The 15739-nt window shown below is 42.6% G+C and overlaps 1 protein-coding gene and 1 long non-coding RNA gene across 2 annotated transcripts; one reads left to right on the top strand and one right to left on the bottom strand.

The window, feature by feature from the left end:
• Positions 1–14: 14 nt before the first annotated feature.
• Positions 15–7391, bottom strand: PLA2G10 (phospholipase A2 group X). The gene is made up of 4 exons (XM_064672852.1): positions 7171–7391; positions 3201–3366; positions 2044–2150; positions 15–323 (listed from the first exon to the last, which is right to left on the bottom strand). The coding sequence occupies exons 1-4, from the start codon at positions 7220–7222 to the stop codon at positions 178–180; spliced, it is 471 nt and encodes a 156-aa protein (XP_064528922.1). The 5' UTR covers positions 7223–7391; the 3' UTR covers positions 15–177.
• Positions 7392–7441: 50 nt separating this feature from the next.
• On the top strand, positions 7442–15739 carry LOC135423045 (uncharacterized). The gene is made up of 2 exons (XR_010434691.1): positions 7442–7530; positions 13350–15739. It is a non-coding gene; the product is annotated as an uncharacterized LOC135423045 (long non-coding RNA).

Raw genomic sequence — 15739 nt, 5'->3', positions numbered from 1 at the left:
CTGCACAAGGTAAATAAGAGGGTACATGTTTACTTTGGCCGTTCTTGGGCAGAGAGGCTGAGGTGGCAAGAAGGAGCATCAACAAAGGGCAGCATCATTTGTTATCACTGCTGTGACACAAAAAAGTCATTTTAGATTTAAATACATAGAGTTTTCATGAAGACTGATGTTGGATGTCTAATACCTGCACAAAGGCTGGATCTCACCACACATAAAGTCTGGCCACAAAAGGTATTTTCTGTGATACGGAGCTTTAGAAAAACATTTGGCAGCTTCCCTGTCACATTCACAGGCCATCTTTTGACATTTGTCTTCTAGTGAATCTGAAAGAAAACACAGTAAGTTTGATGTTAGTCTGAAGTAATAAAACACACCAAATGGAATGCCAACAGAGAATGGTGTGGTTTAGCAACAACTGATCCGTGGATCAATCAGTGATCACTGATCTTGGCAGGTGGAAATACAATAGTCAGATAAAGACTTAAATATTCTTCTTCATTTTCTTTAATGAAACAACTCTGATTCCTCTTTAGAAAGTGGTGGCCTTCCCTGCTTGCCCTCCTGCTCTAGTGAAGCTTGAGGTTGGGAAGATACTTTCCACACATATCTTCTCACCTACTAAAGCACCAAAAATATATACACAGGATGCAAAAATGTTCCATGTCCAGCTTAAATTGCTCACCTCTTTTTTTTATCAAGGCATTCAGTAAGAAGTTAGGTAAAGTGTGTTTAAGTGTGACAAAATCCATGTCTTGTCATATTTGTTTTGTAATTGTAGTGTTGCAACTTAACAGATTTCTTGGCCTGAGAGTTTCTTCTTGGCATGAACATTTTCTTCCACAGCAATGTATTTTGGGTTTAGTGTGCCAAGGCAGAAATGTGTGTTTTTTTCTCTCTGCAACTGTCTGTAAACTGAGGAATCCTTGATTACGTTTTGTCTGAGTATTTAACATTTTAAAAGCTTAGCCAGATCTCTGCTTGAGATTTGTCCAGGAGCAGAACAAGTGTTCAGTTTTGTGTGTGAACTCAGTTTCTGCTGTGAACTGCAAGTGTTCATGTATCTGTGTTGATGCTGCAACTCCCTACCCTAAGGGCTACTCAATAGCATAAGTAGCATGAAAACATGATAGGATAAAAAAGCCAAAATGCATTAACTGAGAACTATTCCTTCTCCTGTAGTTGCTCTAAAGTTTGTCTTTGTGGTATGACAGGGACTTTGTTTCATCTCTGTTCCTTGACAACACACCTACTGTCTTGGCCAGTATTTTAAAATATTATCAGCTTCTGGACTGGGACAGAAGCAGAATCTTTACAGGCAAGTATAGATGGAGTGTAACATGACAGGTTAATTAGTTTGAGAGACAAGAGGCTTCGTGCATCTGATGCAGAGAAAGAAATGAGCAAGGAGAGATTCTGCATGGGGTAGACACTTGGGCAAAGTGAAGGCTGAATGTAAAGGAGGAGAGGAATTAATGTCAAAACTTTCATTTGTTTTCAGGTCAGGCAAATTCTAAATGGAGTTCTGAAATTCGAGGGGTTTGTGTTCCCTGTGAATGGCATCAGTGTGGCCTTTAAACCATGGCAGTCAGAAACTCAGACTTGCTTTGAACAAGTTCATGTCAGGGTTTCTCCAGCTAATTTGCAGTCTGGGTAGAAGCATAAAATTACATGCAGAGTAACTGACCTCAACAAACATCAGTGCTGAGAAAAAGGAGGAGGTTTTGGGCTATGTTTTCTGAAAGGGTAATAGGAGGTTGTAGATCAGAATTTTGTTTGCTTATGTGTGTCAGTAGGTGGGGATTGGGAATAAGAAAGTGCATTCAGTTGGGTGGCATAGCTGTGCTTTTTGGAGGCACAGTGCATCCTGGCAAAAAGGTCACAAAAGGAAGGATGGTAAAGTCAGAATTTTACAGATAATTGAGAAAATGCCTTTATTCTATGAAGTCAATGAGATAATCAGTAGCAGTAAAAATGAAAAAGCACCCAAACCAACACCCCCTCCCCCCAAAACCCAACACCAAAAACCCCCAAGTGCTCACTCACCACACACAGCAGAATTGTCTTTGCATTCCCAGTGGTAACTCTCAGTCTTTGGCTGACAACCTGCTTGTTCTGCCTTGCCATAGCAGCAGTCGTGGTTAAAGCAGCACCTGAGAGGAACAGAACTGGTGATTTATGGTCACACAGGCAGTGGGTTTTATCAGCATGTTACTACAGCTGGGAAATAATAGAACAGTCAACATATGTGAATGCACAGTCTGGTGTGGAGTCATTGGAAGCCCAGAAGAGCAAGTAGGGGAGGTAACAAGGACCTGAAATTAGGGAGCTTGTAAGGTTTTGCTGCAAACTAATGACACCCTTTCTTTTTTGACTTGGTGGGTGTATCCACAAACTGTGCACTCTGCATTCATTCATTCATTCATTCTGTTTCTTCCTGGTAGCCTAAAACCATATTACAGTAGGCACATGGTGTTTAGATGGTGTTTAGGTTGCCTGAGGAATTTGTGTCTGCAATAGGAAAAGTTAATGCTGTGAGCTCTCACTTTGCAGTTACTGCTTTTTCCCATGCTTATTAAGTAATTACTTGGTAATTCCACACAAATTGCTGTGTAAAGATCCCGTGGAATGTAACAGTTGAACAGCACATGCCCAGGAAGTAGATCAATAACTGCAGGTCATGCATAGAAACTTTAAAAAAAGCAAAAAAGCCCAGGAAAAAAACAGTAAATAATCTTGTCAGTTAATGTTCAATTACAAATTAAATTGATGATAGTCAATATGCTGAGATTTAGTACTAAACAGAAAGGTTTGTTTTTTTAGGATTATTTTTATTTTTCAACGGGTTGGGTTTTGCATAATTTTTATGTATTGTTTTGAATGCTGATAAAAGGGGACGTGGCAGTAAAATCACAAGATTTTTCAATTGCCTTTTTAATTTTTACTTTTATAGATTTTTTTGAACGTTTGAGCTTTAACCTTGTCCAACAAGACTTCAGTTATTCAACTCTTGGTTGAACAGCAGTGGCAAAGCAGCTCAGTTGTGCTGTGAATCCAACAGTACTGCAGGGGAAGCTGGGGTTAAAGGCAATCTACAGAAACACAGCGTTTAAACTCAGTCCCCCACTGCTGTTAATAGGCCTGATTTATATGTTAGTCCTTTTACTCTGCACTTGGCTGCCCAGCTGAGCAGTTGCTCTCACCAGTCCACCCTGTCCTTGGGCCATCCTCTCCCCCCCAGCCCGCAGTAGCAGCCGTAGCGCAGGTAGGCGAAGGGCGAGCGGCCCGTGGTGCAGCGAATGGCTCCGGCCAGCTCCAGGATCCCCCGCCGCTGTCTGGAACGGGCTTCCCCCAAAGCACCTTTATAAACTGGGGAGAAAAACCGGGGTTTTATTCAATCAAACGTGCAAATATAAAATATTTTAAGCGCTGATAATAAATGACAGTCCTTGAAAGGTAACACAGTCACTCTGGGGTCGCACTGCTTGACCCCGTCCCGTTGGCCCCAGTCCATTCAGAACAGCTGCAGGGGTTTCCTCCCATGGAGGCAGCAAACAGAGACAGACTTCAGTCATCTCCAGGCTTAAAACTGGTAAGGGCAGCATCTGTTCTGTGGCCCAGGCCCACAGATTTTTAGGACTGGCTGCCCAAAGGGTTGCAGCGTTTACTCCTTATTATAACATACAATTTTGCCCAGATTGTTATTTTGTAGAATGTAAGCTTTACGTTGGAACAAATATGTCCTCTATGATAGGGTTCTGGTTTTCCTGAGTTTTAGACAAAGCAGACAAATAACTGGTGGGGATGGTGTGGTGGATGTAGAGCAGGGAAATGAGTGGGTGCTTGGAGTCATTTCCAGGGAAATTAGAAAGGTGGGGTTGGGATATTTTTTTCTGTGTCATTTTGTTTGGGTTTTTTTGTTGTTTAAGGGATTCTCACCAGTATTTCCCCAAAACAAACTGTATTTAGGAAGTATATTTTAACTGTCCCATGTCAGTACTAAAGCAATAGATCCTGAGCAGCAGAACAATGTTGAGACACTGGGTGACAATTTTGGGGGCTTCCTGTCCTCCTACAGGTTGAGCTACCCTTAATGGTAATGGGCAGCATCTCCTTGCAGTGCTGGCTCCAAGCTATTTATAGCACATTTTAAAAAGCTGAATGAGTACAAAACAAATTAGTGGGAGGTTTCTGATTACAGTTTCTTAGTAATTAAACTAATTATTTATTTTGATATGAGGAGAACAGTTTATAAAACTAAACTCCCAGTGCTGGATACAGATTGCAAAAGACATTAAGAATTAGTAACTGATAATACCTTGTGAGGGAGACAGACAGCAGAAAAAATATTTAGACTTTGTCGTTGAAGGCTTTGATATTTATTTTCCTACAAAATAACTATGACGATTATGCAGGTTTTATGTAATCTGTATAATCACATAATCTATTATAATAGACTAATAGAGTCATCTATTATAATAGATTATATGATTAACTATAATCAGTTAATGGAAAATGTGCCAGAAAAAATACTGTTCCCAGCACCTTTGAGTAACTTGAAACGTGTGGGATGCTCGTGACCTCCTGCACTTGTAATTTCTTGAAAACAATGGACTTTAAACACCTCATGAGATCTCCTCATTAAGAAATACAATTGGTTTGTGTATGAGAATGGTAAAAAACCCTTTCAGAAAGAACAGCAAAGCTTCCTGAGGCAGCAGTTGGTGCTTTTCTGAGTGGGACCACTCCCAGAGCTCTTTCCCTCCTGTTTTGTGGACGTGTGATCCAGGGAGAGAAGGGATGTTGAAATAAAGGTGCTTAAACTTGCACGTGCAGCTCTGGCCATTGATTGAAAGCCATCACATCTTGAGGAGCTAAGAAAAGCTTCCTTGCTCTGTCCTCGATTGCAGTTTCATTTAAAAACTACTCCATTGGAACTAAACTTCCTTGCTAAGACAGTGAATAGTATCTGTTGTGTCATGGCTCCTGTTCCAGAATATTATCTGTGTGTTTACTGGCATCTTTCAGCTCTGGGTAGCAGAAGCATCCGTTTGATTATAAACAGATTATCTTTGTGAATAAAGGAAAAGGGAAAAAAATTAGAAACACATTAATTTTTTGTGAAAGGTTGTATTTCCTATAACATTTTACTCTTTGCAATGGGTTCAATGCAAACATAATAATTAATTTTGCAGATGCACAGTCATATTTTTGAGATGCACAATTATGATACATAACTACATTAATCATTAGCATCTAATGCAGTCTATGATGTTTTGTGGGTTTTAAAAGAATTTTTAAGCCATGCTTTCAAAGACTAAGGCTACAGAAACATTTTTTCATGTTAAATATGTGTAAGATTTCCTGTAGGGATATTTTTCCCTGTGCAGTCATAGTGCTCTAGTAGTTCAGAACTAGAAACTTGGGAATAAGCAGAGTTTCTGATGATCTCTAAGAGAGATGTATGCCTTACAGAAACTTCTGGGTGTTTGCTTGGATTTTTACCTCTTGTTTCATAAGCCACCAGGGGTGACCTTTTTCACCTCACTTTATTGCCCAGGCTGCTCCCGTGCTATCTCCACAAACTGTGGTCACATGGGAATTTTTCGAAAGGATAAATTTGCCTGTTTTGCTCCTGTGGCCCAAGCATTGGGAAACATGAATTGCATTTCCCATCCTGCCCACTGCCCACGGAGTGGGTGACTGCAGTCCTGACTCAGCGCCCTCGGAGCACAGCCAGGCTCGCTGCCATGAGCGCCCTGAGCTGGCACAGCAGAGGGTCCATGGCTTTTCTTACTGCTCTGGCTGAGCTCTGTGCCATGCAAAGGATGAAGTCTGGAGGGTGATCAAAATGCTGGAGGACTCAGGGGGCCGTGCTGAGGTCAGGAAGTAGAATTGGGGCAGGGAGCTTGGTGGGGCCTTAAGTTGGCCCCATTATGCAAGCACCTTACCTTGTGGGCTGTAATGGTGCCACTGCCTTCCCCCAGACCCCGCTTCATTCCGTGCCCAGAATCTGCTCTGGGACTGAACTGGGGCCCTTGTCCTTAGCATCCTGTTATTTGCACGATCTGGTGTGGTGAATTTCCTAGGTGTGTAGGAATGTGTAAAAAAAGAAGTGCAAGAAGACAAAAGAGAATCTCTTAATTGAGGCAGCAGAATGCTATTCTGGAAAAGTGGATTTTGTCCTTCCAGCTGTCACAAAGGTTCAGCATGAGGTTAATTTAATCACTTTAAAACGATGCCTGTTGATGTTTACTAATAGTTTGCTCCCTGCCTGCTGAGTGTCCTGGGGTTGGAGTACCAAGCTGCTGCAATACTCAGTTGAGAGCCAGGCTTTGAGTAGTTGAAGTTCCACATAATTTTAAGCAGTTAAAATTGGGTTCTACCATGTCACTATGGGAACGAAATAAGTACATTAAGATACTGTACTGATGAACTCCTCAGAAAACCTATGAGGAAATGGGCTGTAAATTACTACAACTGGTCTTTAATACTGCTTAATAAATAGGACATATGAGACAAAAAAATTAATTAAATATTTGCAAAGTGAGTAATTGGCTGTGCTCAGGTATGAGGCAGGGGTCCTTTAATTACGTTCTCTCATCATAACTTATTTATAAAGACTGACTCATTTTTTCAGGAGAACTCAGGGTTTTGTAGGCAATCTCAGTTCTCACAGTTCCTGCCCCTGAAGGGCTCTGGAGCTCGAGTGCTCTGCGATAGCTCGCTCCAGTACCCGGAGAGGAGCAGGGGTGAAGGTACTGGCTTTGTAGATTGTTCCTGCACGTGCGAGCTGCGGTCTGGTTTCAAACCCCGACCTTCGTCGGCACAGCTGCGCATCGCTGAGGAACTTCCAGCAGCGCTGTGAGACCCCCAGCCCGGAGCCGCGGTGCAGCTGCAGCCGCCGCTGGGAGCGGCACGTCGGGCTCTCCCTTTGGGCGAGTTCCACCCAGCCGTGCCCGAGCGCGGGGACACCTGTCACGGGGACTGTGCTCTCCGGCGTGGGAAGACAGGCACGTCCCGTGATCGCTTCTCCCAGAGCTCCTTCCTCTGCCCCTTCTCCCACCTGCCCCCCGGCGCGGCCGAGCCCCCTCCCTCCGGTGCGGAGCGCCCGGGCACGGGAGCGGCGGGACGGCTTCCCCGGCGGTCAGGACCGTGCCCGGCTGTACTCACGGGCCGCGGGCAGCAGCAGGAGCAGCAGCAGGAGCGGGGGCAGCGGCGCCATGGGCTGCGGGGTGCGGGCTGCGGGTCCGGCGGCGGCGGCGCGCTCGGCAGCGGAGCGTGGAGGTGTGAGCGGAGCGGCGGCGGGCCGGCTATAAAAGGCTGCTTTCTGCCCCGAGCCGGGTCCCCCCGAACCCGAGCCCCAGACCAAGCCGTGCTGTCCATCTGGCCAGAAGGGAGGAGCTGCCGCTGGAAGAGCCGGGGAGAGATGGGACCTGTCACTCGGCAGCGGAGCGCGGTGCGGGCACAGCGGGAAGGAGCCCTGGAGTCTCTGAGGAGGGGGCTCCGCTCCTCCAGGACCCTCCTGCTTTGGTAGCTATGTTTTCTTTTTGAATTACAGCACTTCCTTGGTAATTTAATCCAGATCTGGAGAGTTAGGGTGGCAGCCGACTGTGTTGCAAGTTAGTCTGGTGGTTAATTACACCCAGTGCCGAAGTCATACGCTCTATCTGGAGTCTGCATCTGCCAGACTTCATCTCTTGATTCCTCCTTTTCTTGGGGGACCACAGAACAACCAGCTCCTAAACTGGTTATGGATATTTGTAGCTTGATCAAAACAACTTTTTAATTGTACCTCAACCAAAACAGAGACCCAAAGTGAGTATTTTTTGTACGTTGTATAATATGTGTGTATATTTTCCTCTCCCTTTCCAACTCTTGAATTATTTTGTAAAACCTACATATTACAGTTTCACTGCCCTTCTCAACACACAGACAATACAACTTGCTTTTATATGATTTTTTTCCTTGCTCATACTTCCCAAGTGTTTCTTCAGACCTTGCATTATTGCACTGAAACCAGTGCATTTCCTGTCAATTGTTCAAGCAGTCAGGAGCCCCAGAATTTGGAGTATTGATTTTGTGTGCATGTGTGTGTTTTGTTTTGTGCTGTTCACTGTTGGGTTTTTTTGGCATTATTATATTCCAGGATATTATCCCCACTGGATCTCACCAAGGCTTACACTGCTAGGATATGGAAAGAGATAAAATGAACTTATGGAACTTACCAAGAACTCGCTCTTGGTCATGTTATCTTACTGTTGGAGACCAGCTGGTAGTTTGGGGTTTTTTTGTAGTGAATAGTATTTTTATCAAAGAAATAAACCCTTTTTTAGTGTGCATACTGAAGGATAATTCTACTTTTGCATTAAAATGCTGTGACTTCTGCATTGTATCATTCCTCTTTAATTTGGAGAGGTAGAAAATCACCTGTGGTACAATTCCAACAGACAGAAAGCATGCACAGACAGATCAGATTTGTTTTTGTCACGCTCTCATTAATCCACGCTCTGTGAGGTGTTTGTGTTGGCACTGAAGTCAGGGCAGCGTGGGATAAGTGTGGAAGCAGGCAGGATACTGATAGGCAGGATATTGATATGCCATTGTGCACTTGATAGGCCTTTGTGCAACTGCGTGCAGAGCACCAGGCGTGGCCCGTCAGCCGGGACAGCCGCGAGCGGTGCCTGGAGAGGCACGGGGGGGACAGGATGAACTTGTCCCAGCAGAAGCTGCAGGGTTTCCACCGAGTGCTGGTGTTCTGCAGAGGGATGGAGGTTGCTGGAGGCTCCCTGTGTGCCTCTGAGGCCCTGTGGATCCGTACCAGGCAGCTGGGACACGCTGCCAGCCCGTCCTTCTCTCCCTGTGCCTGCGTCTGGCCAGCAGAGCGGAGCTACCACCCTGTCTCCCAGCAGAGTGAACTGGAGCACTTGTGAAATGGGATGTGTGGCAACCACAGGTTTTGTCCGTGACCCTGAGAAATCGTGGTAGAAAACCCATCTATTTGGGATATTTCTTTTTTTGTTTTTTTTTTCCAGATTTTTGTTGTTCCTGCCACCAACTGGGTCAGGGCAATTTCCCTATTACTCATGGAGTCACAGCGCTAATTACTGTTACTCTGGGCTCGACTGTCACTTCTGCATTTGTTTACCGGCTCTTCCGGTCAATAAGTCACACCTATTAGAACCTTTTAATGGTCTTCAAGAGCTGTTTAATGAAACTTCCAGTTGAACACTGTCCCGTCCAGCATACCATTGGATATGACAATGAAAACAGTATCCAAGGGAGCAAGATGAATTACATTTCATGTTTGTTCTTCGGGAGACTGATGCAATATGTTAGTGCAGCTGATACGTTTTTGTCTGAAGAAAGGAAAGTACCCTTAAACCCACTGAAAAATCGAGTGAGACTGAAATGTTCAGACTACAGCTGCTTCTATCTGAAAGTACACAGAGATGTGAAGTGACAGTAACTACATAAAGTGATGAAGTAAGGAATGCAAGTCAGGAGTTCTGTTTCCTATGAGTTGTAGGAAAAGTTCAAAGGAGAACATCTAGTGAAATTGGGGGGTAGGGGGGAGATCTGATAGAAGGAAATACTTTTACTGAGGAGCTAGGATGTCCAGCTCATTGCCATGGCATATGGCTAAGAAAAGATACCAGTAATAGATTGGAAGTTCATATGGATTACAACGATAGATCATATTTTTTTAATTAGATTGAATCCCCTTTAAATTTTTAATTAAAAACTTATGTGGCAGTGAAAACCTGTTATATTTCGGTTTGTAGTGTTCCTTTTTTTCCATTTGAAGCACTTGAAAACTGGCCTAAGTCATATGTGACAAATGGCATTTTCCTTCTTACTGATGAGTTCTTCCTTTCTGTCAGCTGGAGCTGTGCAGGAGTGGGCAGAAGCATTTGCTTTTCAAATATACTTTCTCGAACAGGGTTGCATGTGCCTCATGATTGCTTCAATTAAGTTGTTTTTAAATCTGAGGAATAGATTAATGTAATTGAGGCACGTAGTTCTACTGAGGAACATTCTCACAGCACAACACTGTTATTGGCAAACTTGTTAAATTAGTTGCAAAAGCCTCGTTTCTCAGTGTCTGTGATTATGTACATGCAGGAAGATGACAGAGTATATTACTCCAAAATGTTAATATGTTTATGGAAAGTGCTGGAATGGCCTAAAATACAGTTAATGTAAGTGCAAGTTATCCACTGCCCCATGAGCAGGTGAAGGTGATTTCGAGAGCAGTGTAACAGTAGATTTACTGCTGACTAAACAGATGCAAAGCTGTATTTTTGTAGTAATAGTGGGTCCATTAAAATTTTTTATTTAGTAGGAACAGTTATTTTTCTCAAGAAATGAAAAAGCATGGCACCTATCTTGGTCATATTTATATGTACTCTTGTTGTGATCATCTGTAGTGATGATGATTGTGATGAGTATAGAAGTACTTTGATCTATAGGTGCCTAAGCAAAGTCCTACAAAATTAGGATCCTATGGCATTAAGCATGTGGCAATTCAGCTATATGATGTTTTTGCCTTCCCACTGAATTAATGAACTAATAAAGAACGGTGAAAGAAATTATTTTCTCATTGTCAGAGGTGGGAATGGAGGCAGGGTGATTTGCTCAAGTTGCTTTATGATGCCTGTAGCAGAGCTGGGAAACAGGACCTTGGTGTTCTGCTATACTGCATAAATGTCCCTGAGTTATTCCCCATCTTCTTAAACACTGGATTGGGACACAAGGTTCAGCCTGGAATATATCCCTTACAAGTGTATGTTCCTCCAGATACTCAATGTCCAAGTAGTACACAGTCACCTTCTTTATCACTGTTGTCTTCATAAAAAAACAAAACAAAACAAAACAAACAGCCTTCCTTATTTGAGTATTTGTTTGGAAACATTCAGTGTCTTTGATCCCATTTTTGGAGGCTTGGCTGGGTTTTCTCTCTTTCATGTCCTTCCATCTTCTCTTAGTTATTTTTCACAACCAATGCTTGTTTACCAATGTTCCCTTCACTCGTATTGCTGGGAACGTTGTTCCAAAATGTATGAGAATTGTAAAGCTCCATATGGAAGATTAGAAACCATTCTGCTAAGCCATTTTATAGTATTTTGCAATGTACATGGTATTATCTCAAATCCATTCCTAGCACACAGAACAAAATCCCACTTTAGGGCTATACCAGCCTCTAGTATAACTTGCAATGTGTGCATTTGGGAAAACAAATTTTGAAGTGCAAAGCATCTCTCTGGAAGGATGTTTGACTTGCTTGCTTTATATAAGTTACATCAACTTGGATTCTTGAGATGGCTGATCTAATGACCAGGGTGATGGGATAGAGTGACCTCTCAGCACATTTGTGGGTGATACAAATTGGGGGGAGTGGCTGATACTCTGGAGGGCAGGGCTCCTACTCAGAGGGACCCAGTCAGACTGGAAAAATGGGCTGTTGGGGACCTCATGAACTTCAGCAAAGGCAAATGCAAAGCCAGGCAGCTGGGTTGGCATAACCCCTCACTGTGGGACAGCTTGGGAACAGACTGGATAGAAAGCAGCTTTGTAGAAAAAGAGCTGGGGGTCAAGTTGAATATAAGTCAACAGTGTGCTCTTGGAGCAAATGTGTCCAGCTGCAAACTGGGCAGAGTGTCACTGGTGGGCTTGGAGGGAAGTGATTCTTCCCCTCCATCTGACACTGGTGACACTTCATCTGGAGGTCTGTGTCTTATTTTAAGAAAGCCACTGGCACACTAAAGCCAGGCTAGTGAAGGCCACCAAACTGCCAGGGGGCTGCAGTTCATGACAGCCAAGATTCAAGAGCTGGATTTGTTCAGGTTTAAAGAAGATGGTGAGGGGAGGTCATACTGCAGTCTACTACTTCCTAATGGAAGGGTGTAGAAAAGATGGAGCCAGATTCTTCCCAGAGATGCACAAGAGGCATTGAGCACAACTTACAACAATTCAATATGGGAAATGATTCTATTTGTTTGTTTTAACCAAGGAGGGTCAAATACTGAACCAGCTTACCCACAGAGGCTGTGGGAGCTCCATCCTTAGAGATCCATAACTCAGCTAAATATGGCCCAGAGCAACCTGCTGTAACAGGACCTGCCACAAGGACAAAGCTGGAGTGCAGACTTGCAGAAGTCCCTTGCCACCTACATGATGCTATGACACTGTGATATGATAGCAGATACCTTCAAATCAGCAGTTCCACCCTGCCAGGGCAAGAGACTCCAATACCACTTCCTTTTTTCCTAAAGGTTTTTGTGAAACCATGGCCTGCAGGCAGGGAAGGCAGTAGGCCTGTTCTAGTGCAATAACAAATTGAATGATAATTATGTTTTCCACTTATCACCAAATAAAATATGCAAATGCACAGGGGAAATCATCTGTACTGAATTCAAAGAGACTTGAGACTTTGCCTACTTTTATTACCTAGGCACCTTTGACACAAACAGAAGCAGTGCCCTTTTCATAAAGAACTACTTTCTACCATTTTAACTCACTGTTATGAAATCCCATTTCTATGCCTTTGTCCTTGTTGACCATTTCTGACTCTTCTTCCAGTCCTGTTTTTACCGAGACTGGAGGGAAGCTGCAGAACTGTATGCAGTATTCAGGGTGAAATCAGACCATGGATTTATAGAGATTGTGCAGACTACATTCCACTTAAGAGGGAAGAGACAGAAATGCACATATTATGATCTTGTGTAACTTTCCCTTTTACTATGGCCAGTCTGCTGGCTCTTCATTGTCTTTAAATATTTGTCTTTAAAATGCAGATTTTTCTTACCTGTTTATTTGTTCACCTCTTACTTGTTTTGTTCTTCACCCTGTCAACAGTGAACACCCTCTTGGTCTGCTTGTATTACACCTTTCTTTCAGGACCATTCTGTTCTTGAGGCTTCCTCAGCTGTGAAGAGTTTTATGGCAGCTGGACACTTTGCAGTTTAAACCCCCTAAGTTATGTGTCAGTAGAATGTAGGACTCATCTGTTCCAGGCTAATCCACACAAGAGCCCTCTGTCTTTAAACACCTTAAATGCCTCCAGACAGCTTTGGGAACTGGGAAGTTACTGAATGTACTGATGAGAGTCAAAGAATCCCTGGATGTACTGAGGGGTGGGGAACACTGGGATTAACTAGAGAATTTATGAGTAGGAAAGAAGTGAACAGAGGAAAACTGGTATCTTAAGACATGTGGGATCAAAAGGGTGCTCAATAGTGCTGAAGAACCGAGTACGTGTCACCTGTCAAATAGGCTCTGAATTATCTCATCTTCAGGTCTCTGTGGGATGGTCTCCTACTTTTATTCTTTGCTTTTGTTTTGATTTCCAGTGAGAAGTGAGGACTCTCATCTCAAGAGAAGGTAAGAGTTTAAATGCCTTCTCAAATCTGGGCCGTCATGACAAACATATTATTATGTTTCCTGTGTAGGCCTATTTTCCACTGCATTTGGAAGGCAACAAATGCCACGGGTACTATACAATATAAACAATTTAGAACGATTTATATAACCTGTAATTATAAAGATTTAAGCTTATGCTTCTTTGCAGTATCAATTACTGGCTTAAGAATACTTTTTCCTAAAACTATGAAAGATTTTATGATTCTGTAGGTTTTATATTTCCTTAAAAATGATCAGTTATGGAGAAGAGAAGACACATTCAGGACACTTGGGAGCAGAAGACTTGTAGACTCACTGTCACAGAAAGCTGAGAAAACAGTTGAGTCTGAAGGAAGCTGCTGAGTTGAAGTCCCAGTACCTTGCACGTGTGCCAGTGCTCAAGGAAGATGGTAATACTTAACTCTTGCAGAGTTCACTGGATCTTCAAAGACATATAGAAATGTTGCATGATTTCCGTGGTACAGATTGAAAACTAGCCCACCAATGGGTTTGGCTTGGTCTTTCTTCTTGGTTTTATTTTGATACCAGGAAAATGAGCTTTGGGTGCCCGAGCACTGGAACAGGTTACCTAGAGAGAGTGTGGAGTCTCCCTCACTGCAGATATTCCAGAACCATCTGGACACAGTCCTGTGCCATGTGCTCTGGGATGACCCTGCAGGAGCAGAGAGGTGGGACCAGATGCCCCACTGTGGTCCCCTCCAACCTGACCCATTCTGTGACTCCGTGACCTGATCCCTACACATAAACTGCTTCCTTGGTTTAAAATAAAACAAATTCCTAATGGTGATACTGTATTTCCTGTATTTCACAGAGAGCCATCTAGAAAAACTCTACAGGTCCTATTTCATATCATCCTAAACACGTGGAGCTGTATTCTTTAAAATAACATGTGTGAAGACCATTGTTCCTACATGCAAAGGAGAGAAAGTTTTAATTGCATGTGAGATGCCATCAGAACATCAAGAGACCAAATGCCATGGAACTACCCTGTTTGTATCAGCAGGGCTGGCACCTTGTTCTCTCTGCTTTTCCTGTACAGTGAGGCAGTTTGCTCTCCTGTGTGTAACAGGCCTTGCTAACTGGCATCAGGATGTGCAAGACAGACAGGAAAAGAGAGACAAGGAACCAATCCTAGTAAAGCTTTAAAAAGAATAGTTTTCCACTGTTAGAGGTGTGAATCTTGCTAAATGGATTTCAACTCCTAAAATATACACAGCATCCAGTCATAGGTGACCTCAGAATTAGCAGTCAAAAGGTAACAGAGTAGTTCATTTCTCTGCCTCCTCCTTTGGAAGCTTTCTAGTTTGAAATCTCAGTTACAGCTTTCACTGATTTGCCTTTCACAATCTGCAGAATTAAATAGACATCTTCTCAAACAGCCATATTACAGTGATCTGGGAAGTCTTTCAGATGGTAGGTACTAAATATAGTTTTACCTTTTTATGGTGTAAATCAGCACGTTCTAATTGTGTCTCAGTTACTTTACCATAAGTATTTTCATCTAAATTATGTTGAATGGTAAAAATTTTGTCTAGGTTTGTTTTTTGACTATGGTACCCCAAAAATAGAAGTAATATGCTGTTGCATACAAAATTTTATGCTGAACATATTCAGATTATCTTTTAAAATAAACAGCTTGTGCATACTTGACGTTTTTACTTCACAGAGAAAACCAGTACTACATACACAGAGTATTCTGAATTTTATGTGTGATCTGCATGTAGGATCTGAATGCTCAACCTTAATGTTGATTTGATAGTGCTGTGAGAATCCCAACAACTTAATTTCCTAATTCTGTTTGGAATTCTTTAATGCCACATTAATGTTTCAATGTTGCTCTAGTTACTTCCTGTCTCAGAAAGAAGAAAAGATAAACCCTTATTCATTTATGCACCATGTAATCCCTAGGAAGGATTTGCCAGCAACAGATAATCTTTGCTTGTGTTCAAGGCTTATTTAGAATGGAGGGTCAGGGGGAGGCATACCCCAACTTAATTACATAAGCAAGCCTAATTTTTATTCTGTAAAATACTATATTGAATTTTTGTTTAGATTTGTTCTTTCTGACAGCCACCAAAAAACTACCTGCATAGTTTGTATTAAAAAAAACAACAGTCAATACTGTCTATCACTCTTCCAAATCCATGGACATTCAAGGATACTTGTGTGCTGAGATGCTGCTGAACATCCATTTTCTTCAATTCCCATCAAGGAGTCTTTTTCATTTACTTTGTTTTGTTGAAGCAACAAATAGTTTGTCTATGGATGTGTGCAAGCATGTTTTCCATGTGCATGCAATAAAGAAGAATTAAAACGTAAA

This window comes from Pseudopipra pipra, chromosome 16 (assembly GCF_036250125.1).
Source record: "Pseudopipra pipra isolate bDixPip1 chromosome 16, bDixPip1.hap1, whole genome shotgun sequence".
NCBI lineage: Eukaryota > Metazoa > Chordata > Aves > Passeriformes > Pipridae > Pseudopipra > Pseudopipra pipra.
The sequence above is the reverse complement of the archived record's forward strand: the minus strand, read 5'-3'. Positions and strand labels throughout refer to the sequence as shown.